Source organism: Lithobates pipiens, unplaced genomic scaffold (assembly GCF_037356315.1).
Source record: "Lithobates pipiens isolate NorthernLeopardFrog02 unplaced genomic scaffold, aLitPip1_a1.2 Scaffold_18, whole genome shotgun sequence".
Taxonomy (NCBI): Eukaryota; Metazoa; Chordata; class Amphibia; order Anura; family Ranidae; genus Lithobates; species Lithobates pipiens.
In genome coordinates this window covers 333,151,499-333,175,271 of record NW_027507758.1, presented here as the reverse complement: position 1 = coordinate 333,175,271, position 23,773 = coordinate 333,151,499, and the positions used below count along the sequence as shown (strand labels likewise).

Sequence of the window (23,773 nt, the reverse complement as noted above, 5' to 3'; positions counted from 1 at the left end):
CAGAATATGGAGGCCGGCTCCAGCGGTGACCCCACAGTGCAGAATATGGGGGCCGGTGACCCCACAGTGCAGAATATGGAGGCCGGTGACCCCACACCCCAGAATATGGAGGCCAGTGACCCCACACCCCAGAATATGGAGGCCAGCTCCACCGGTGACCCCACACCCCAGAATATGGAGGCCAGTGACCCCACACCCCAGAATATGAAAGGCCAGCTCCACCGGTGACCCCACACCCCAGAATATGGAGGCCAGTGACCCCATACCCCAGAATATGGAGGCCGGCTCCAGCGGTGACCCCACAGTGCACAATATGGGGGCCGGTGACCCCACAGTGCAGAATATGGAGGCCGGTGACCCCACACCCCAGAATATGGAGGCCGGCTACACCGGTGACCCCACACACCAGAATATGGAGGCCAGTGACCCCACACCCCAGAATATGGAGGCCGGCTACACCGGTGACCCCACACACCAGAATATGGAGGCCAGTGACCCCACACCCCAGAATATGGAGGCCGGCTCCAGCGGTGACCCCATAGTGCAGAATATGGGGGCCGGCTCCACCGGTGACCCCACACCCCAGAATATGGAGGCCAGTGACCCCACACCCCAGAATATGGAGGCTGGCTCCAGCGGTGACCCCACAGTGCAGAATATGGAGTCCGGACTCATCAGTGACCCCAAAATATGCAGGCTGATCTCACTGGTGACCCCACATTCCAGAATATGGAGGCCGGGCTTACTGGTGATCCTGGAATATGGAGGCTGATCTCACTGGTGACCCCACACCCCAGAATATGGAGTCCGGACTCATCGGTGACCCCAGAATATGGTGGGTGGAGCCACACTCACTCTTCTAGGGGTTCACTAGGTCTTGCAGGTTTACATGCCATCACTCACCCTTAGGAGTCCCTCCTGCCACGTCTCTACCAGGTGCTGGTCTGTGAGCGTCTATTAATGGGTAGCAATGTGGCTGGGACCGGCTGACAAGGCTGCAGAGAACAATATACAGGGGCCCCCGATCCATAGAATGGTGGAATCCCCATATACAAGGCTGCCCCCCCCCCCCAAAGTGTCCACCAACTCAGGGGTCCCCAGCCTCAGGTGGAGGACAATGCCAACTTCTCTTGTCTAGTTTCAGGTATGGGGGAGAAGATGGGACTTCCGGGCTCAGGATGTGTCTAACAGGAGAAGAACAAAGAAAAGGATGGGGGGTGATGACACATGGCATGGAGAGGATGGGGGATGATGACACATGGCATGAAGAGGATGGGGGATAACAGATGGCACATGGCATGGAGAGGATGGGGGGTGATTGTACATGGCATGGACAAGATGGGGATAACCATTGTTAGGTTGAACTGGTGTCTGTGTCCAGCTGGGGAGATACCTCTCTTAATCCTGGGGACCATCCCTCCTCTCTCTCCTCATCCTGGAGACCCTTTCTTGTCTCTATTCATCCTGGAGAACCTTCCTCCTCTCTCCTCATCCTGGAGATCATTCCTCCTCTCTCCTCATCCTGGAGATCATTCCTCCTCTCTCCTCATCCTGGAGACCCTTTCTTGTGTCTCTTCATCCTGGGGGCAATTCCTCCTCTCTCCTCATCCAGGATCCTTGTCTCCAGGATGAGGAGAGAGAGGAGGAATTGTCTCCAGGATGAGGAGAGAGAGAGGAGGAGGAATTGTCTCCAGGATGAGGAGAGAGAGAGGAGGAGGAATTGTCTCCAGGATGAGGAGAGAGGAGGAATTGTCTCCAGGATGAGGAGAGAGGAGGAATTGTCTCCAGGATGAGGAGAGAGGAGGAATTGTCTCCAGGATGAGGAGAGAGGAGGAATTGTCTCCAGGATGAGGAGAGAGGAGGAATTGTCTCCAGGATGAGGAGAGAGGAGGAATTGTCTCCAGGATGAGGAGAGAGGAGGAATTGTCTCCAGGATGAGGAGAGAGGAGGAATTGTCTCCAGGATGAGGAGAGAGGAGGAATTGTCTCCAGGATGAGGAGAGAGGAGGAATTGTCTCCAGGATGAGGAGAGAGGAGGAATTGTCTCCAGGATGAGGAGAGAGGAGGAATTGTCTCCAGGATGAGGAGAGAGGAGGAATTGTCTCCAGGATGAGGAGAGAGGAGGAATTGTCTCCAGGATGAGGAGAGAGGAGGAATTGTCTCCAGGATGAGGAGAGAGGAGGAATTGTCTCCAGGATGAGGAGAGAGGAGGAATTGTCTCCAGGATGAGGAGAGATGAGGAATGGTGTCCAGGATGAGGAGAGATGAGGAATGGTGTCCAGGATGAGGAGAGATGAGGAATGGTGTCCAGGATGAGGAGAGATGAGGAATGGTGTCCAGGATGAGGAGAGATGAGGAATGGTGTCCAGGATGAGGAGAGATGAGGAATGGTGTCCAGGATGAGGAGTAGGAATGGTCCTCAGGGTGAGAAGAGGAGAGGAGGAATGGTCCCCAGCATGAGGAGTAGGAATGGTCCTCAGGGTGAGAAGAGAGGAGGAATGGTTCCCAGCATGAGGAGAGAGGATGAATGGTTCCCTCGAAGAGGCAAAAGGAGTTATGTTCCCCAGGATGAGGAGAGGAGGAACGGTCCCCAGGATGAAGCGAGAGGAGGAACGGTCCCCAGGATGAAGCGAGAGGAGGAACGGTCCCCAGGATGAAGCGAGAGGAGGAACGGTCCCCAGGATGAAGAAGATACAATGAAGGTATTTGCAACACTTGAAATGCTGTGAAAATATTTTCTGTATTTATTCAGTTTAAATAAACGTCACATACAATAATTATGAACGATTATTAATTACATTTGGTTGGGAGGAGGCAAAGAACAGGGCTGTACAAAAACGGGTACATGGTGGGGGCGGGTTTGAGGTCATTGCACCTAGAAAAAAGGGACCGCTACAAAAGATCAATCCAAGAGAGCGGTGAGTACATTATAAAAAAGTTCTCCCAGGAGGGTTTCTATGGTACGGGATCTGCTGCCCTCTAGTGACAGACAGGATACATTACAGTACAAAGTGCAGCTGCCAACCAACAGAATCTGTAACATTTCTTGAGGTCTGAGATGTGCAAATTATAGTCGGGCTTCAGATTCTCCTGACTTCAACATAACGTACAAAGCTGGAGGAGAGAAAAAAAAAAAGTGTAAATTGTCAGAACAACAACAAGAGCAACAGAAAAGGCAGAGGAGGGAGGAGGAGGAGGAGGAATGAGAGAGGAGCAGCAACAGAAACAGCAGACAAGAAACCGGAATGGCAGAGAAGGAGGGAGAGAGGAGCAGCAACAGGATCAGCAGACAACAGGGATGGCAGAGGAGGGAGAGAGGAGCAGTGACAGGAACAGCAGACAAAGAAACAGGAGTGGCAGAGGAGCAACGCTAGGAATGGCAGAGAAGGAAAGAGGAGCAGCAACAGGAACGGCAGAGGAGCAGCGACAGGAACAGCAGACAAGAAACAAGAGGAATGGCAGAGGAGCAAAGCCAGGAACGGGAAAGAGGGAGAGAGGAGCAGCACCAGGAATGGCAGAGGAGGGAGAGAGAGGAGCAATGACAGAAACGGCAGAGAAGCAACGTCAGGAACAGCAGACAATGAAGAGGAACAGCAGAGGAGCAACGTCGGGAGCAATGACAGGAGAGACAGAGGCGGAGCAGCAACAGAGGAACGGCAGAGAAGAAGGAGAGGAGCAGCAACAAGGAGGGACAGAGGAGCAATGTCAGGAATGGCAGAGGGGCAGCAACAGGAACAGCAGACAAGAAACAGGAATGGCAGCGGAGCAACGCCAGCACCGGCAGAGGAGCAACAAAGGAGCAGAGTCAGGAACAGCAGACAAGAAACAGGAATGGCAGAGGAGGAGGAGGGACAGAAGAGCAATGACAGGAGCGACAGATCAGAAACCACAGATGAGTGACAGGAGAGACAAGAGAGGAAGGAATGGAGTTACAGAATGAAGATTTCCCAGCAGTAGTCCTCACCGGTGGCCTCGCTGTGAAGCACAGCGCTGTCATGACTGCGGACCTGGCATCTGGTGTAGACTTTCTGACCGTCGACCTTCTCCACTCGGCTGTCTATGAGAACTGTGGATCCCAGAGGAATCGGACTACAGACACAAAGAGAACCTCATTACACCTCTCTGCTATCACAGCTTCAGAACATCAACAACTCCTACCCCCCCCCCCCCCGCGAGAGTCTCCCCAATATTATTCTTCCCCTGTCACTACCACATCATCACCGCCGGCCATCGATTGTACAATCTCCTGACAACCATGTAGTGTCAGGTAGGTCCTCTTCTCCCCCCTGGGCGCTTACCTCCGATAGTCGAGGTTCAGGTTGGCGGTCATAGCCGGTCCGATGCTGTTTACAATTCCCGCCCCCACGGTGGAGTCTACGATGGTGGCGATGCAGCCCCCGTGTGTGTACCTAGAAGAAGGCAAGAGGGGACGCGAGAGGTGGAAGGAGAACAAGGAGAGCCCGAGGAACCAAAGGATTCTGGTTAGGGTAGGCTCTGCGAAGAAAAAAAAAAAAGAAAAAAAAAAAAAAAGAAAATAACGCTCACCCTGCGAGGCCCCCCAGATAGGGCCCGGGCTGGAATATGCAGACTGTCCTCTTCTCCGCCTCGTTATAGAACATACAATACTCAAAGCCGATTCCTTCCTGGTCCAGGTTCCTGGTGAAGAAACGAGTTTCCCCGTCGGCCTCCAGGCTCATACCTGTACAGGAGGAGGTCAGAGGTCACCAGAGGAGCTTACACTCTAATGTCATCCCCCACCACAGCCAAACACTATTCTTATTCTTGTACTCGATCTGCTGCCAGCGAACTCCTCGTAGGAGGGAAGTCTCCTCCAGCTCGGGTCTCGGCTCAGCTCCTCGTACAGCCTCTTGGTTTCGGGGTTCCAGGTGGGGTTGGGCACGGCGTAGTCCCGCGGTTGGAGGGCGGCCTGCAGATTTAAAAATAAATAAACAGATGTCAGACCTGTGCCCTTCGCTTTGGCTTTTCTATGATTGGGAGGGTTAAAAAGAAGACATTCTGGGTGGAGTCTTTGGTGGATATTCAGCCTATAGGAAGCAGATGTTTGGGATCACCTCCCACTGACAGCGATCACCGTCCCGCGGTCAGGGTGTGAGCGGCACTAGAGGTGTGTGCAGAACATTCAAATTTCTTACGTTACCAAATTTTGGTTTCAGAATTTTAGTTAAAAATTTTAATTTTGTTTATTCATTTTCTGACGGATTCCACAATTTTTTGAACAACAATTTGAACTCGTAAAAAATAAAAAAACAAAAAACAAAACAAAACAAAACCCAAAACAAAACACAAACACCACACGATCAATGATTCAAATTCTGTGTGAAGAAATAGCTGGTTGCTAAGGATCGGGCTGGGGGCGCCGTCCGCCACGTCCTTAGCAACCGACGACTCGTTGGCTGTCAGCGGGATTCCCCACTGACAGCTGAAACGTAAAAACAAATGAGTGCTGGCAATAGAAAATCCTGGAAAAAAAAAACAAACCCCCCCCCCCCCCCCCAACAACCAACCCTGCATGGGCACCAGCCCCCCCCCCCCCCCCCCCGATGGGGAAGAGGAATAAAAAAAAAAAAAAAAAAAAAAAAAAAAAAAAGCATAGGGGTCCGGACCTTTATCCAAGCATGCAACCCAGGAAAGGGGGAAGGGGGGGTGTATGAGCAAGTGCCCCCGCACCCCAAACCATACCAGGTCACCATACCAGGGCCCTGCCCTAAGCACCATGCTGATGGGGACAAGGGCCTCTTTCCAACAACCCTGGCTGGTGGTTGTGGGGGGGGGACCCCAGATCCCGCCCTACCCACCTATGTGAATGAGTATGGTGTACATAGATCAAAAATAGTAAATAAAAAGTCCCCCCCAGGCCCTTATCCGATGCAGACCGAGGGGCAGGCAAGGAAAGGGGGGGGGGGTATTAGCAAAAAAACAAAGGAGTCCCCCCCAGATCCCACACTACCTCCAACTATGTGAATGAGTATGAGGTACGTAGTACCCCTACCCTTTCCACCCCAAAAAATTTAAAAATAAATAAAAACCCCTTTCGAACGCTCCACGCTGTTGAATGTCCGACGGTTCTTACATGGCTAAGGGGTGGCCCCGCCCCTGTGACATCACCAACCAGGTAACGCTGGGCTGTTGATGTCACAAAGGGGGTGGGGTGTTTTACATTTCAGCCAGTAGGGAAGCCCGCTGACAGCTGATGACTCATTGGTTGTTAAGGAGGCGGCGGCGGCCACCCCCCCCTTTAGCAACCAGCTATTTCTTGACACAGGATTCGAATCGGTTGACCTTTTTGTTTCTCCCCCTCCCCCCAAACGATCCGAATCCAAGTCGTACATAAATAATTTGGAATGGGTGAGAAAACGATGAACGTAAATTAAATTTCAACAAAAATGTGTTACCATTTCATCTCCGAGATTCAGATACATCCGAATGGCTACAAATGTATCCAAATTTATATCCAGAGAGGCATAGTGTCTATGGGGCTCCGTCCGGCAGCAGAGCGCGCACATTAGGTGGCATGCCCCTCCCCCACTGGGGACACTCCAGGCGGTTAACCCCTCCCCCAACCAATCAGTACTCACAGGGAATAGGTGTTCATGCTCTACCCTGGCGGCGGCGGCGGTGGAGGCGTGGCGGCAGACGGCAGCGCCGCCCTGGATGATCCTGGAGATTTCGTACAGCATGGTGCCTGAGAGAGGAGACAGGAAGGAGATGAGACGGGGACACCGACATCAATCTATACATTATCCCCCACACTGGAGGAGTACTACATATCCCAGCATGTGTCCCCCCCCCACACACACACACACACACACACACACACACACACACACACCAGAGCACTACCTATCCCAGCATATCCCCTCCCCCACACCAGAGCACTACATATCCCAGCATGTCCCCACCCCCACACCGGGGAACTACATATCCCAGCATGTCCCCCCACCCCCACACCAGAGCACTACATATCCCAGCATGTCCCCGCCCCCACACCAGAGCACTACATATCCCAGCATGTCCCGTCCCCCACACCGGAGCACTACATATCCCAGCATGTCCCGTCCCCCACACCGGAGCACTACATATCCCAGCATGTCCCGTCCCCCACACCGGAGCACTACATATCCCAGCATGTCCCGTCCCCCACACCGGAGCACTACATATCCCAGCATGTCCCGTCCCCCCACACCGGAGTACTACATATCGCAGCATGTCCCATCCCCCCACACCGGAGCACTACATATCCCAGCATGTCCCCTCCCCCACACCGGAGCACTACATATCCCAGCATGTCCCCTCCCCCACACCAGAGCACTACATATCCCAGCATGTCCCCTCCCCCACACCGGAGCACTACATATCGCAGCATGTCCCGTCCCCCCACACCGGAGCACTACATATCCCAGCATGTCCCCTCCCCCACACCGGAGCACTACATATCCCAGCATGTCCCCTCCCCTAAACCAGAGCACTACATATCCCAGCATGTCCCCTCCCCCACACCGGAGCACTACATATCCCAGCATGTCCCGTCCCCCACACCGGAGCACTACATATCCCAGCATGTCCCCTCCCCCACACCGGAGCACTACATATCGCAGCATGTCCCGTCCCCCCACACCGGAGCACTACATATCCCAGCATGTCCCCTCCCCCACACCGGAGCACTACATATCCCAGCATGTCCCCTCCCCTAAACCAGAGCACTACATATCCCAGCATGTCCCCTCCCCCACACCGGAGCACTACATATTGCAGCATGTCCCGTCCCCCCACACCGGAGCACTACATATCCCAGCATGTCCCCTCCCCCACACCGGAGCACTACATATCCCAGCATGTCCCCTCCCCCACACCAGAGAACTACATATCCCAGCATGTCCCCCTCCCCCACACCAGAGCACTACATATCGCAGCATGTCCCGTCCCCCCACACCGGAGCACTACATATCCCAGCATGTCCCCTCCCCCACACCGGAGCACTACATATCCCAGCATGCTCTGTGTATCCTTCCTCCACCTAGAACTGAACTACAAAGTCCCAGCAAAGCCCACAAGCTCCAGAACTCAGCCCCCCCTCACCTGCTGGGAGTTGTGATTCTTTTGCTGCTTTAGACCAAAACAGCTCCCCTGCCCACCTCCTCTCCAAACCCCTTCCATTCCACCAATGTCCCTTTTATCAGCATCTTCCAGGACTCGTCTCTATTCACACCTGTCCCTGATTCCGGAGACATTTTCCTGAAGCCTCCGCCTGGAGAAAATCTCCGCCCACTTGAGTGTGATTTTTCACCACCACTTAATATTCAGAGGCATGTTATTAGGGTGGGCGGGGCTGCTGCTGACGTCCTGAGCATCTGTTCAGCTCCGCCCGCCCACCCGCAAGTCTCCGCCCACTCGAGGCTATAATTTTTCTCCACCGTGAGAATAAATCTACAGCGCATGCGCTGTTAAGGGCAGGGGATTGACACATGCGCAGTAAAGGCCCGCCGTCAGCTGTGCGAATGACGTAGCCTCACCGGAAGTGACGGGGTGAGCGAAAATCACGGGTCGCATGAAATTTTACAACACCGGTTTTCGGGCAAATATTTCCTAAACCATATAGGTTTAGGAGATATTGCTTGGACCTACAGGTAAGCCTTAATCTAGGCCAGTGATGGCGAACCTTGGCACCCCAGATGTTTTGGAACTACATTTCCCATGATGCTCCACTACACTGTAGAGTGCAACAGCATCATGGGAAATGTAGTTTGAAAACATCTGGGGTGCCAAGGTTCGCCATCACTGATCTAGGCTTACCTGTAGGTCAAAGTGGTTTGTAAGGGTTTACAACCACTTTAAAATACTATATAAAAACCCATCAGCATCAATAAAAATAAATGGAACATCCTCTCCCTCCTTCGAGATGAAAAATGGGATGCGGCAGGGCTGCCCCTTGTGTCCGCTACTGTTTTCTCTGGAGCCATTACTAGCCACAATCAGTAACAACCCTGATATAGGAGGAATTAAAGTGGGAGAGGAGGAACATAAAATGGCAGCATTTGCAGATGACGTACTGTTTTATATAGGCAACCCACGGATTACAATACCCAATTTATTAAAGACCTTAAAACAATATGGAGAAATATCAAACTTTAAAATAAACCCCGCAAAATCGGAGATCTTGAATATAAATTTAAACAAGCGAGAAGAACAAATATAACAAAGTGAATTTCAATTTCCCTGGCATAAAGAACTTAAGTACTTGGGAATAAAATTAGCAAATTCTATGAAAAAAAATTATAAAATAAATTATATACCCCTATTGGATGAAATAAAAACTGAATGCAGAAATTTTGTGCATAGACCATTATCATCGATAGGGCGAATTAACACATTAAAAATGACTCTGCTCCCCAAGATTACATACAAGTTTCAAATGATACTGGTAGCTTTACCCCAACCATATCTCAGAAAACTGAAATCTATAGTGATGAACTTCGACTGGCGATATTAAAACAGGAGAAAGAAAGAGGTGGATTAGCAATTCCAGATATTCAAAAATATTATGAAGCTGTAGTTCTTTCTAGGGTAGCGGAATGGGTTAGGGATAAAAAGGAAAAAAGATGGGTGAAATTATAAAACACTCTTAGTAAAGTAAGATTGGGAAATATAATTTGGAATCCCCCACATTATAGAGCATTAGATGTTAACACACAGGAATTGACACGGAACACATTAAAACTATGGGACAAGACATAACAAATTAAATGGGGAATATAATTCACCGTAAATAGCGTTTAAAGAAAATGATTATTTCGCACCAGGGAAAATAAAAATAGGAGGGAATTGGATAAAGGCAGATAGCGCACAATTAGGAAACATAATAGAAAAAGGGAATAAAGTGACACTAAAAGATTTAAAAGGTAATAACGAATTATTGGTGATAGATGAATGGCGGTATCTCCAGTTGAGCCACTTTGTTAAAAACCTACCACAACCAATAAGAACGTGTGAAGATCTAAGCCCTTGCACACGCAGTCGGACATTCCGACAACAAAATCCGTCGGATTTTGTCTGACGGATTTTGTCCGAAACTGGTGTTGCATACACACGGTCGGACAAAGTTGTCGGAAAATCCGATCGTACATAACGTGATGACGTTATTTCGTTACGACGGGACTACGTTCAGGCTAGTAGCCAATAGCTTTGGTCTAGGAATTTGATCTGAGCATGTGTGGCACTTTGTCCGATCGGAATTCTCTACACACAATCAGACAAAGTCCGATCAGATCATGTTGTCGGAAAGTTTTATAGCCCAGCTCTAAAACTTTTTCCGTCAGATATTCCGATGGAAACAGTCCGATGGAGCCCACACACAGTCGGATTATCCGACAACACGGTCCGATCGGACATTTTCCGTCGGAATGTCCGACCGTGTGTACAAGGGCTTACCCCGTTGGAACGGCTGTTGACAGCCGAAAACACAAAAGGCACAATTACAAAGCTATATAAATTAGTAATGAAGGTGGATGAATTGGAGATCCCACCATATATTACTAAGTGGGAAGGGGAATTGGGAACACAGGGGGATAAAAATATTATTGAAAAAATATTCAAACTGACTCATAACTCAGCGGTAGATGTAAAGACCACGGAAATGAATTATAAATGTTTAAGTAGATGGTACGCCAGCCCAGATAAAATAAGTAGAATCCAACCCGGCAAAACTGAGGAGTGCTGGAGAGGATGCAAGGAATTAGGGACAGCGGCTCACATATGGTGGAATTGCCCTTAAATTAAAAAATTTTGCAAGAGATTCTACATATAATAAAATCACTTAACCACTTCAATACCGGGCACTTAAACACCTTCCTGCCCAGACCAATTTTGAGCTTTCAGCGCTGTCACACTTTGAATGACAATTGCACGGTCATGCTACACTGTACCCAAATGACATTTTTATCATTTTTTGCCCACAAATAGAGCTTTCTTTTGGTGGTATTTGATCACCTCTGCAGTTTTTATTTTTTGCTAAACAAATATAAAAATACCGAAAATTTTGAAAAAAAAAATGTTTTTTTTGTTTCAGTTTCAAAACTTTGTAAATAAGTAAATTTTCTCCTTCACTTATGGGCACTGATGGGGATACACTGATGGGCAATGATAAGGCGGCACTGATGGGCACCGATGAGGTGGCACCAATGAAGTGGCACTGATGAGGTGGCATTGATGGACACTGATATGTGGCACTGATAGGCGGCACTGATGGGCACTGATAGGCGGCACTGATGAGCGACACGGATGGGCACTGATAGGTGGCACAAATTGGCACTGATAGCTGGCATGGATGGGCGGCATGGATGGGCATGGATAGGCGGCACAGGTGGGCATGGGTAGGCGGCACAGGTGGGCATGGATGGGCACTGATAGGTGGCATGGATGGGCACTGATAGGTGGCACGGATGGGAACTGATAGGCGGCATTGTATTATAATATACTGTACTAATGGATGCCAATCAGTGCCAAACAATGCATGCCAATCAGTGATGCCCATTGTGGGCACTGATTGGCATCCATTATGGGCACTGATTGGCATCCATTGTGGCACTGACTGGAATCCCTGGTGGTCTAGGGTGGCATACCCTATCCTGGGCATCCCTGGTGGTCTGGTGGCGTCCCTGGTGGTCCAGTGTGGGCATCCTCGGGGGGGCTGTGCTGATAATCGATCAGCACAGGCCCCCCCTGTCAGAGGAGCAGCCGATCGGCTCTCCTCTACTCGCGTCTGACAGACGCGAGTGAGGAAAAGCCGATCACCGGCTCTTCCTATTTACACTGTGATCAGCCGTGATTGGACACGGCTGATCATGTGGTAAAGAGTCTCCGTCGGAGACTCTTTACTGAGATTGTAGTTGCAGGGTGTCAGACTGACACCCCGCAACAACGATCGCCGCGATGCGCGCCCCCGGGGGCGCGCAACGGCTCATAATTCTGAGGACGTCATATGACGGCCGATCAGGATTATGAAACCACTTTGCCGCCGTCAATTTGTAATAGGGCGGGTGGCAAGTGGTTAAGATCATAAGATCACTAGGGAAGAAGTAACAGAAGACCCATGGGTGGCGTTGCTACATGGAACTGAACAAGGGGCCGAAACAATATAGGAAGTCATTGACACCACACCTGATAAACGCAGCAAAGAGACTTATACCTAAAAAGTGGGGTGAAATTGAAAGCCCACATATATGGCAGTGGATAGATGAAGTCGAAGAAACATATAGGATGGAATGCTTGAGATGTGAAACGGAAGAAAACAGTGCGGGGTTAAAAGAAAAATGGGAGTCATGGAGAGCTAAAAAAAAGAACATGGAGCTATGCGGAAGGTTTGAGGAGATAGATTAACATCAGTATAATGAGAGAAAGGAGTAGAGATCTTATTCAGGGAGGTTGGGAAGGAAGTGGGAAGGGGGAGGTAGGGATTAAAAGATACTGCCATAATTGGGGGATATTACCCGTTCTTAGATTGAATATAAGAATTAGGAGTAATACTGTAATAGAATTTTAAAATGATTGGTTAATTAAATTATATAAATATGTAAGAGCAATGATAAATGCCACCGTGATGTGAATAAGAGAAGGGACCAAAATGAACGGATAAGCTGAGGTGGCCAAAAGACAAAAAAAAAAAAGAAATGGGAGGTTCCAGCAATTGATGCTGCAATGGCCTCAGTGAGCAAGAATCTCACATGTCCGGTGGATAATGCGCTGATGTTAAAGGATCCAACAGATAAAAAGTTGTAACTTCTTTCTAAAAGCAATATGTCTTTAGCAAGTTTAGTAGCGCAACCAGTTCTTGCTGCAATTGGTATATCTCAGTCCATTAAGGAGCAGTTTATGGAGATACTTAACCACTTCAATACAGGGCACTTAAACACCTTCCTGCCCAGACCAATTTTGAGCTTTCAGCGCTGTCGCACTTTGAATGACAATTGCACGGTCATGCTACACTGTACCCAAATAGAGCTTTCTTTTGGTGGCATTTGATCACCTCTACGGTTTTTATTTTTTGCGCTACAAATAAAAAAATACCGAAAATTTTGAAAAAATAAATGTTTTTTTTGTTTCAGTTTCAAAACTTTGTAAATAAGTATGTTTTCTCCTTCACTGATGGGCACTGATGGGGCTACACTGATGGGCACTGATAAGGCGGCACTGATGGGCACCAATGATGTGGCACCAATGAAGTGGCACTGATGAGGTGGCATTGATGGACACTGATATGTGGCACTGATAGGCGGCACTGATAGGCGACACGGATGGGCGACACGGATGGACACTGATAGGTGGCACAAATTGGCACTGATAGCTGCCACGGATTGGCATGGATGGGCGGCACGGATTGGCATGGATGGGCGGCACAGATGGGCATGGATAGGCAGCACAGATGGGCATGGATAGGCGGCACAGATGGGCATGGGTGGGCACTGATAGGCGGCACAGGTGGGCACTGATAGGCGGCACAGGTGGGCACTCATAGGCGGCACAGGTGGGCACTCATAGGCGGCATTGGTGTTATACTGTACTAATGGATGCCAATCAGTGCCAAACAATAATGCATGCCAATCAGTGATGCCCATTGTGGGCACTGATTGGCATCTATTATGGGCACTGATTGGTATCCATTGTGCTGACTGGCATCCCTGGTGGTCTAGGGAGGATTACCTTTTCCCTAGTGGTCTGGTGGCGTCCCTGGTGGTCCAGTGTGGGCATCCTCGGGGGGGCTGTGCTGATAATCGATCAGCACAGACACCCCCTGTCAGAGGAGCAGCCGATCGGCTCTCCTCTACTCGCGTCTGACAGACGCGAGTGAGGAAAAGCCGATCACCGGCTCTTTCCATTTACACTGTGATCAGCCGTGATTGGACACGGCTGATCACGTGGTAAAGAGTCTCCATCGGAGACTCTTTACCGAGATCGTAGTTGCCGGGTGTCAGACTGACACCCCGCAACAACGATCGCCGCGATGCGCGCCCCCGGGGGCGCGCAGCGGCTCATAATCCTGATCACGTCATATGACGTCCAATCAGGATTATGAAACCACTTTGCCACCGTCAATTGCCTATAGGGCGGGCGGCAAGTGGTTAAGATTCTGCCTGATCAGCAGGCCCAGCAATGGGCTGGCGTATCAGACGCACTATGTTTCACAGTAGATGCTATAAAAGATTCTATCATTTAAGCCTCGTGGCTTATGCTTGGACTGGTGCATTCTCGCAGAGTTCTCGCAAAGCTCCTAGCCAGTTTCCCCTTTTTTTGGTGAACGGCTATTTGAAGACGGTCTGCATAAAATACATCCAAAGGATCTCTAATGGGAAAAGCTCTCTTCAAATATTTCTCCTTTAAGCGCGCTGCCTCTCCTGTGCCAGGGGCATCAGCCTCTAGGCAGTCTCGAAGGTCTCAACTGTCAGGTTCAAGGGGAAGACCCCAAGGGCAGCACCAGGGTCAGAAGAGATCTTGGGGCAGAAAGTCCATAAAGCAGGATGCTAAAGCCTCCTCATGAAGGGGCACCCCCGCTCACATGGGTGGGGGAAGGCTCTGCATTTCTCAAAAGATCTGGCAGAAACAATGTCAAGACAGATGGGTGGCTCTGCAGTTTTCTCTAGGTTACAACTAGAGTTGCGAGAGTTTCCGTCTCCTAGTTTTTCTAAGGGCAAATGTTCCCAAGGATCCATAGAAAAAGAAGTCTCTCTTTCTGGATCATCTTTTATCCCAGTCGGTGATATTAGAGGATCCCTTAGTGGAACAGGACACAGGTTTTGATTCAAACATTTCACGGTTCCGGGTGTGGCCGGATGTGATCGCGGTAAGACGTGGTGTTACTGATCCGATCAGCTATCCTGATACCGGCCGATTGAACGGCGACCCGTGGCTCTGTCAGCGTTGGTGGGCTAGCGGAACAGCCCAGGCAGAGTGTCATGCCATTTACGGCCAAAAAACAGCAGGGGAAACATCCTTCCCAGCCGCCCAAAGGTCAGAGACATCTCCGCTCTCAGGGAAGCATGGCGACTAGCCCCGCACACTCCTCCACTAGCTCAGCTCACAGCTCTGCTGCACAGCACACCAAAACGAAAGCTGGCAGCATGGAACAACAAGGCGTGGCAAGCCCAGAGGCTCCGGTAGATTCGTCCCTCACGCTGCAAGAAGTAGAGGTGGACACAGCAGCAATCACAGGTCTGATCTTAGAAGCCATAGCTGCCTCAAAAACTGAGCTGATAGGGCGTATAGACTTGCTAGCCTCTGAGTGCAACCTCATCCACCATGACCTTGATAAAATCAGAGGCAGGCTGACCTCCGCGGAAGACCGCATCTCAGAAGTGGAGGATGCCTCCCATGTTCAGGGCTCACAGCTGGCAGAATTGAAAGAGTTGGTTGGTGCACTACAACACAGAGCAGATGACGCAGAAGATCGCCAAAGAAGAAATAATGTGCAGGTTGTGGGGCTGTCGGAGGGAGCAGAAGGGACAGCCACTACCACATTTGCTGAACAATTCTTTAAAACCATACTGGCATTAGGCTATCTCCCCCCACCTATGTTGCTGAACGGGCGCACAGGGTTCCAACTGGAGCCAGACCATCAGGCGCCCCACCCCGGCCTTTTCTGGTTAGGTTTCTAAACTATAGAGACATGATATTGGCAGAGGCAAGGAAACATAAGGAGCTGAAATTTGAAAACGCACACATTATGCTGTTCCCAGATTTTTCAGCTGAAACACAAAGAAGACGCTGATCCTTTATAGAGGTGAAGAAAAGGCTCAGAGAAAAGGAGTTGAAGTACAGTATGCTGTATCCGAATTGCCTCCGCATACAATATAAAGGTACTGTCAAATTCTTGATCACCCTCAGGATGTCAGTGAATGGTTGGACCGCAATGTCTGACCTCCCATTGTAACCTCGAAGTCTGGCTCGACGCTGGTGCATGGGTTACCTATCCTGATATTCTTCGTTCTAGCTGCTTTTATGTTTTTATATTTAATTGCATTATTTTTATTTTTTATTTTTTTCCGAAGTTGCACCTCTGCTACTTTGTCTGCCCCTGGCCTGCAGTAGGTTGGTTGTTGGCCCATGGAATCCTGTGGATGCTACTAGGCACTGAACACCGGTGTGTCACTATCCTGAGGAATCGGCCTCTGCAGGTCTGAAAAGTTATGCTTTTTTTGCAAGCACGGACCAACACAACAGGTACTGAGGGGAAGGTAAATAGACTACTGCATTATCTGAGAATATTTATTTGTCTTCAGTGGCCTTGTATATTTGGTGCTATTGGCCACTTATTCCTGATTAAGGTCTAATCGTCCATTCTTTTACACTTATGGTTCAAGCCAGGAGGCTCATGTAGATGGCATGGACTATTTTTCTATCTTAGTATGCCGAACTGTCAACGCAACTGGTCAAACCCTTTTTGGAAGTTTTGTTGCAGGGTGCAGGCTGCATACTGGACTTTTTTTGGTTTGGGCCTGTTTTTTAGGCTCTCTGTTTCCAGTATAACAGCAGGGGGGAGGGGTTATTCAATGCCTTATAATGTTTATAGATTTCTTGTTGAGTGTACCTACCATGTGCAACCCTTCACAGTTAATTTGCCTAGAGATCTGGAAAATGCTCCTATGGGTAATCCAAAGTTCATATTGTATACATAGAGAGGATGGATAGTAGGTTAAAAATACTTTCTTGGAATGTGCGAGGGCTTAACAGCAAGTTTAAAAGGGCTGCTATTTTCCAATACCTTAAGCAGGCGAAGCCACATATTGTCCTCCTCCAGGAGACTCACCTGGAGGGGAGCAAAATTCTTTCCCTCCGCAGGCTCTGGATACAGAAGTCTTTTCACTCTACCTACTCCTCATATGCCAGGGGGACTTCCGTTTTGATCAGTAAAGCCATTGCTTGCTCAACACATCAGGTGGTCACCGACCCGGGGGGGGGGGGGGGGGGGGGGCGGTATGTGGTTCTAGTATTGGAAGTAGGTTATAGGAAAATGCTACTGGTGAGTATATATGTGCCTCCTCCTTTTAAGATACAGATGCTAAATGACCTATGGGTACTCCTGGCACCTCATTTGCACCTACCAATGTTGTTATTGGGGGATTATAATGCCATCTTGAACTCGGCATTGGACTCATCTAATGCGGCTAGGCCAGCCTCGGCGGATCTGTGTTCCTGGGTATCTATGGCAAATTTGACTGAAATCTGAAGGTGGAAACACCAGGAGGAGGTGTCGTACTCGCACCTTTCTTCTGCACACAGATCCTCAGCCAGAATAGACCTGGCATTCGGGAATTCCTTCATTCTTAAGAATATACATGCGGTCGAATATTTGGCAGGAGGTAACTCTGATCATAATCCGCTCCAGGTCACCCTAGCTTTCCCTTCAGGGGGGGGGGCTGGAGATTGCCATCTGGATGGTTACAAGAGGACCAGGTAGTAACCCAGGTACAAACTGCAATGGACACTTTCTGGGCAACAAACATACATTCAGCAGATCCACACATTGTTTGGGATACATTCAAAACTGTCTACAGGGGCGAATGCATCTCTGCTATCAAGACTGCTAGGAAAGAACGTGATGAGGAAGGTGAACTCCTCCTAGCCAAGGAGAGGGAGTGTGCACAGCAACATGCAGACTTCCCTTTGGAGGTTAGCTATGTGGCTCTACTTGAAAGTAGGAGGCTGGTGGCTCTGCACTTCACCAACCTGGCGCACACTGAGGCAAGACAGAGGGCCGAGACTGTTTTTGCAGAGGGGGACAAAAATGGCAAACTACTGGCCATTCTGGCAGCGGAGCACCGGCTCCCTGTCAGTATACCAGCAATCAACAGTAGGAATGGCACGGTTGTCACAGAGCCGGAGGGTATCCCTGGAGGAATTTACACATTTTTACAAATCACTGTATTCGCCGATTGCTCCATACCATCAATCGGAATTGGAGGGGTTGCTCCAAAGCCTTTCCTTTCCTCAACTGTCTGACACCGACAGGGCTGCACTGGATGATGCTATCTCAGTGTTGGAGATTGAGGCGGCCATAAATGAATTTCCACCCAATAAGGCCCAGGCCCAGATGGTTTTCCTGCAGACTTTTACAAAATGTATATGTCACAGCTAGCTAGTAGACTGAACAATCTCTATTTGCATTGTCGAGAACAGGGAGCCTTACCGGCCTCAATGATGGAAGCCTATATGGTGCTTCTCCTGAAGCCGGGCAAGGACCCCATGGAGTGTTCTTCATATCGCCCCATAGCACTGCTTAATACGGACCTGAAGATACTTGCTAAGGTGCTGGCATCAAGGTTGGCCAGGGTAATTTCGACTCTGGTAGACATTGACCAAACAGGCTTTATGCCAGGTATGTCAACAGATACAAATCTTAGAAGGCTATTCACACATATACAGTTTGGAGACGCAGAATTTCCGGTGAAAATCATTGTCTCGATTGACATAGAGAAAGCCTTCGACTCTGTCGATTGGCAATACATGCATAAGGTGTTGGAGGCCATGGGATTCGGCCCTGGTTTCCATCAGTGGATTGCGCTGCTATACAGTGCCCCAAGGACAGCGATCAGATTGGATAACATGGTCTCGGAATACTTTGAGATAGGGAGGCTAAAGATATTACTACTAGCTGACTAGTGCAATAAAATAGTATGGGTGACGATACTACCCCAATAGCAAAACATACCTGTTAATGGGCAATATGTAGGGGAAGGGACGGCGAGCTAACTATCCATCCGCCATAGACTGCCACACCACTTAGATCAAAAGGTCTAGCAGGCCAAGAGTGTTTGTAAGAAAATAAGGGCAAGAATGCTGACTACCACCTATATAAGCACAAAAGCCTTATTTAGGAGGCAAATCAAAGGTACCAATCTTTAATAAGAGAGCACCTCTATAATAGTGGGAAAACATGAATGAAGTGTCCACAGACCCACTCAGCCTTCTCAGTCTCTACCTGTATTCCTATATGCAGCAACACGACCAGTCTGATGCCTGAACAGCATAAAACTGGACGAGTATGAGCTGCAATTATAGCCGTCTAATCAGTGAAACAGCAACAGCTGATCCATAGGGGGTTTGGTCGTTCAGAGGCCATGAGCGGGAACGTCCTACCGATGTCTAAACCTACCAGGATTGGGTTGGCCAATCGGACAAGGTGGGAGGGGGCGCCCTCCGAGTCTCCAACGTGGAGGTCAGCCCCCACCAGCCCGAAGAACGACGCCGCACTAGCTAGCGGCGTCGTAACTTAATCTCTCTCCTGGACGAGAATGAACCTCCAGATCTGATTGATCAGATTGACTTGGAACAACTATTAGGTTGTTTTGATCAATCGGATCTTCCAAATCTCCCTGTTAAATTCTTTAAGAAAAAATCGGACAAATTTCCAGCACTTAACATTAATTCTAACATCTTGGCCTTTGTTAGGTTGACCTATAATGAAATTTGCAAAATTCCAAGTACATCTAAGACAGAACCCAATATGAACGCGAGTGAATGGGCAGCAATGAAATCATTAGCCACTAATCCCTCCATTACGAATAAATCTGCGGATAAAGGGGGGAACTTTGTGGTAATGGACAATAGCCAATATGAAGCAATCTGTCAAAAAATACTGTCTAATAGACAGTGGTATTGTAAAATTGCTTCCATAAAGATTGACAAATTTAATCGTAAGTTTTACAAGCTTATTGATGAATCTTGTGCCGCTAATATACTTACTCGCTCTGAGTATGCTTTTGTTAGGACAGCATTGACCCATATCCCTACGTTCTATGCATTGCCTAAATTACATAAGGACCTCTGCCAACCTACTGGCAGACCTATTGTTTCAGGCAATGGTTCGCTAACAGAGAAACTGAGCTAATTTGTTGATGGCCACCTGCGACCCTATGCACTTCAAATTCCTAGCTATGTTAAGGATACTTTGCATCTTTTGCAGATTTTGGAGGATATACACATTCCTCCGAATTCTTTATTAGTGGCATTGGACGTAGAAGCCCTCTATAGTTCGATACCAAATGATAAAGGACTTGCGTGCATTCAACATTTTCTTTCCCAGGATGGGTGCTTTGATGAAGACAGGTTGGGGTTTATTATCGATGCCCTCAACTTTATTCTGAATCACAATTATTTTCTGTTTCATGGTGAGCATTTCCTCCAGGTACAGGGGGTCGCGATGGGGACTTCGTGTGCCCCATCGTATGCCAACCTGTACCTGGGGGAATGGGAGAACATGCTCTTACTATCTGAACAGCTTTGTCCATACATGGAGAAGGTGGTATTGTGGCGTCGATATATAAACTACATTTTCCTGGTATGGGACGGCACACCTGACCATCTCCAGGAATTTGTTAAAGAACTGAATGAATTCAATTTGACGTTTACACTGACATTTGATAAAAGTCACATTCACTTTGGATTTGACCATCCACAAACAACTAGATGGATCTTTGACCAGCTCACTATTCCGTAAACCTACCTCTGGCAATTTTATTCTACATGCTACAAGTTTTCATCCACAGCCACTTATCCGTTCAATCCTATATAGTTAGTACCTACGTGTCAGGAGGAATTGCACTGACGACGATGTCTTTCATTGAGAGGCAGACTCGATGGGTAGACTCCTGACACGTGGGTACTCCAAGACATGTTTGAAGAGGGCATACAGACGCGCTGTCTTCAAAACGAGACGCAAGATTATTCATAGCCCTAAATCTGCCTCAAATCAGACTAATCCGATTAGAATTATAACCAAATTCTCCAATCAACATAAACATTTCCAAAATATTGTTAAACGTTATTGCCACGTTCTGAAAATGGACCCCACTATCGGTCCTTTTGTTCAGGACCAACCATCGTTTACTTTTAAATGGGCCAAAACAATTGGGGATAGTTTGGTGTCCAGTGAATATCTGGGTGGAGGTGGTAAACATGATCCATGTAAATGTTTGGGAACGTTTAGATGTGTCGGTTGTCCCTACTGTCAGTTTATGAATACCAGTCGCAACATTAGGTTACCAGATGGCAAAAAATATATTCCTAGACACTACGCAAACTGTAAGACAGTTGGTGTGGTATATTTATTGATGTGCAACTGTGCATGCTACTGTGTGGGCAAGACGAACCAGGAATTATGGAATTGGGCTTATCGCCATACAGCAGCAATGAAATCGTGCAATCCCAGCTTACAGCTTGGGAGACAAGTGACAGCAATTCATGCTGGTGTGTTCCCATGTGTTTCATTCATAATTTTGGATCGGGTGAATTCTGGGTTGCATGGAGGCGATTGGAACAAAGTCCTTTTGCAACATGAGCAAAAGTGGATCTTTCACCTCCAGGCAACCAGACCTCCAAGCCTCAACAATGCCATCTCATTCCGCCCCTTCTTGGAAGGGTTTACCTCAGGGGGGTCAGAGTGAGACCTTACTGATGCAAATATAGCTCGTTGTCCTTGAGGCTTTTCCTTAGTAGCGGCCTGTAATACTGTTTTTTTTCTGCTTTGCCCCCTCCATTAATGTATATTGCGTACAGTAGTGGTGACATATAGTTTATCTCATTTGATGGGTCGGAGGGTATGTCTTTATAGGGTTTTTTTTTTGACTGTACATTGCTTATATTTGTGGAACTTTGGTACACTTTTTTCCTGTCTTCTGTATATGTCTTTGTAACTGCACTTTAATGTGTCCCTGTATTATATTGTTCATGATTGTACATATATGCATATATCTGTGGAATTTTGATATATCTTTCTCCTGCCTTCTGTGTGTGCTTTTGTACAATAATATGTTCCTGTATTTTTCCCTGCATAGATTGCATCATAAATGGAGTGAAATTGTTGCCTTCTGGGTCCTCCGTGTGGTGCTGGTCGGTATTGGGGTTTAGTTGTCGGGATTTGGTCTCCCTTTGGTGTTACACTCGGCGCATGGGGGCCAGGATGTCATCTTTGTTGTTTTGACTTTTCCTGGCCGCCCTGTTTGGGTTCACTACAGGGCCCGGGGACGTGCTGTCCTCCGTTGCCTTGGTGACCTGTGCGCCGCGGGCCTCTGACGTGGACGCCAGTCACCTCCTCTGTCTCCCCCGTAATCACGCCTCTCCATCAGCGTGTGACGTCACAACGCCACTATCTAGTGCGGCGTCATTCTTCGGGGCTGGTGGGGGCTGACCTCCGCGCCGGAGACTCGGAGTACGGCCCCTCCCACCTTGTCCGATTGTCCAACCCAATCCTAGTAAGTTTAGACATTGATAGGACGGTCCCGCTCTTGGCCTCTGAACGACCAAACCCCCTATGGATCACCTGTTGCTGTTTCCTTGATTAGATGGCTATAATTGCAGCTCATACTCGTCCAGTCTGTTCAGGCATCAGACTGGTCGTGTTGCTGCATACGGGAATACAGGTAGAGACTGTCTTTTAGAATGTGTGTATACTTTTCACACTGAGAAGGCTGAGTGGGTCTGTGGACACTTCATTCATGTTTTCCCACTATTATAGAGGTGCTCTCTTATTAAAGATTGGTACCTTTGATTTGCCTCCAAAATAAGGCTTTGGTGCTTATATAGCTGGTAGTCAGCTTTCTTGCCCTTATTTTCTTACAGACACTCTTGGCCTGCTAGACCTTTTGAACTGAGCGGTGTGGCAGTCTATGGCGGATGTATAGTTAACTCACCTCCCCTTCCCCTACATATTGCCCATTAACAGGTATGTTTTGCTACGGGGGTAGTATTGTCACCCATACTATTTTATTGCACTAGTCAGCTGGTAGTAATATCTTCAGCCTATGGTGTCTATTAGCTAATATATCTCACTGACCGGGTTTTTGGTTCTTATGCTCTTTACTAGATCAGAGAATCAAAATCTGGGGTTTCCTAGATTGGATGTAACATATGTTGGTCGGATACACCCTTTGTGTACTGCCTTGAGACCGAATCTGTGACACTCCCCGGACGGCACGCACTGACACACGGATCGGATTCCTGTTGGCAAATTCTCCAGCCTTTTTTACAGTTTTATTATATTGGATGCCTTTTGAACACTGATGTACATTATCACACGGTTAGAATATGATATTTAATGGATGTTAATTCATACTCTATTATTTTGTAAACTAGAATTGTTGAGTACATTTATCTTGTCTGTCTACTTACGTTCTTTTTGTAATACTTACAGATGATGATATATACTACAGCATCAGCCCCTGAGGAAGAGGTTTTACTCTTTAACTACCTCGAAACGCTTCGGGATTTGTTGGTTTTAATTTCACTGCCTAAGATCTATTAGAGTAGTGTTATGATCTTCACTGTGTCTGTACTCATTACCATGTGTTTCTTTGTATATATTGTAGTTGTGTATCCGTACATATTTTTATTGTCACATATGTTTTAACTTGTCTAATAAAATTGATACTTTGATATAATTTTCTTTAAGACTCCTGCCTTTTAAAGTCCTACTAAGAGGAAAAATTGGCCCTATTTATAATTTATCTGGGATGTGGGCAGGTAGTCTTTTTCCACTCAGTTTTCGGCACTTCCAGTATATATATATATATATATATATATATATATATATATATATATATATATATATATATATATATATATATATATATATATCCACAAAGACATAAACTTTTTCCATCCTTATATCGAAAAGTGACTTTAACGACAGTGAGAAATGCCACCACTCACCAGATACATCAAAATCAAAAGTAAACCCATGGAGACCTGTCTCCAGATAAATAAACCTCATT

The 23,773-nt window shown here is 47.9% G+C and overlaps 1 protein-coding gene across 1 annotated transcript; it reads right to left on the bottom strand.

Annotated features, from left to right (window-relative positions):
• Positions 1 to 2,776: 2,776 nt before the first annotated feature.
• On the bottom strand, positions 2,777 to 8,263 carry LOC143988080 (acyl-coenzyme A thioesterase THEM4-like). Its single transcript, XM_077487345.1, has 7 exons — positions 8,227 to 8,263; positions 6,596 to 6,702; positions 4,788 to 4,926; positions 4,545 to 4,698; positions 4,298 to 4,408; positions 3,964 to 4,088; positions 2,777 to 3,113 (listed from the first exon to the last, which is right to left on the bottom strand). The coding sequence occupies exons 1-7, from the start codon at positions 8,246 to 8,248 to the stop codon at positions 3,067 to 3,069; spliced, it is 705 nt and encodes a 234-aa protein (XP_077343471.1). The 5' UTR covers positions 8,249 to 8,263; the 3' UTR covers positions 2,777 to 3,066.
• Positions 8,264 to 23,773: the final 15,510 nt, after the last annotated feature.

Bases quoted from the DNA above. Each gene is read 5' to 3' on its own strand.
- LOC143988080 (XM_077487345.1), bottom strand. From the start codon at position 8,248: ATGTCTCCGGAATCAGGGACAG. The intron at 4,699-4,787 runs GTACAAGAATAA...CCTCCTGTACAG, and splicing joins GTTCGCTGGCAGCAGATCGA to GTATGAGCCTGGAGGCCGAC. The intron at 4,089-4,297 runs GTAAGCGCCCAG...TTGTGTCTGTAG, and splicing joins CTGAACCTCGACTATCGGAG to TCCGATTCCTCTGGGATCCA.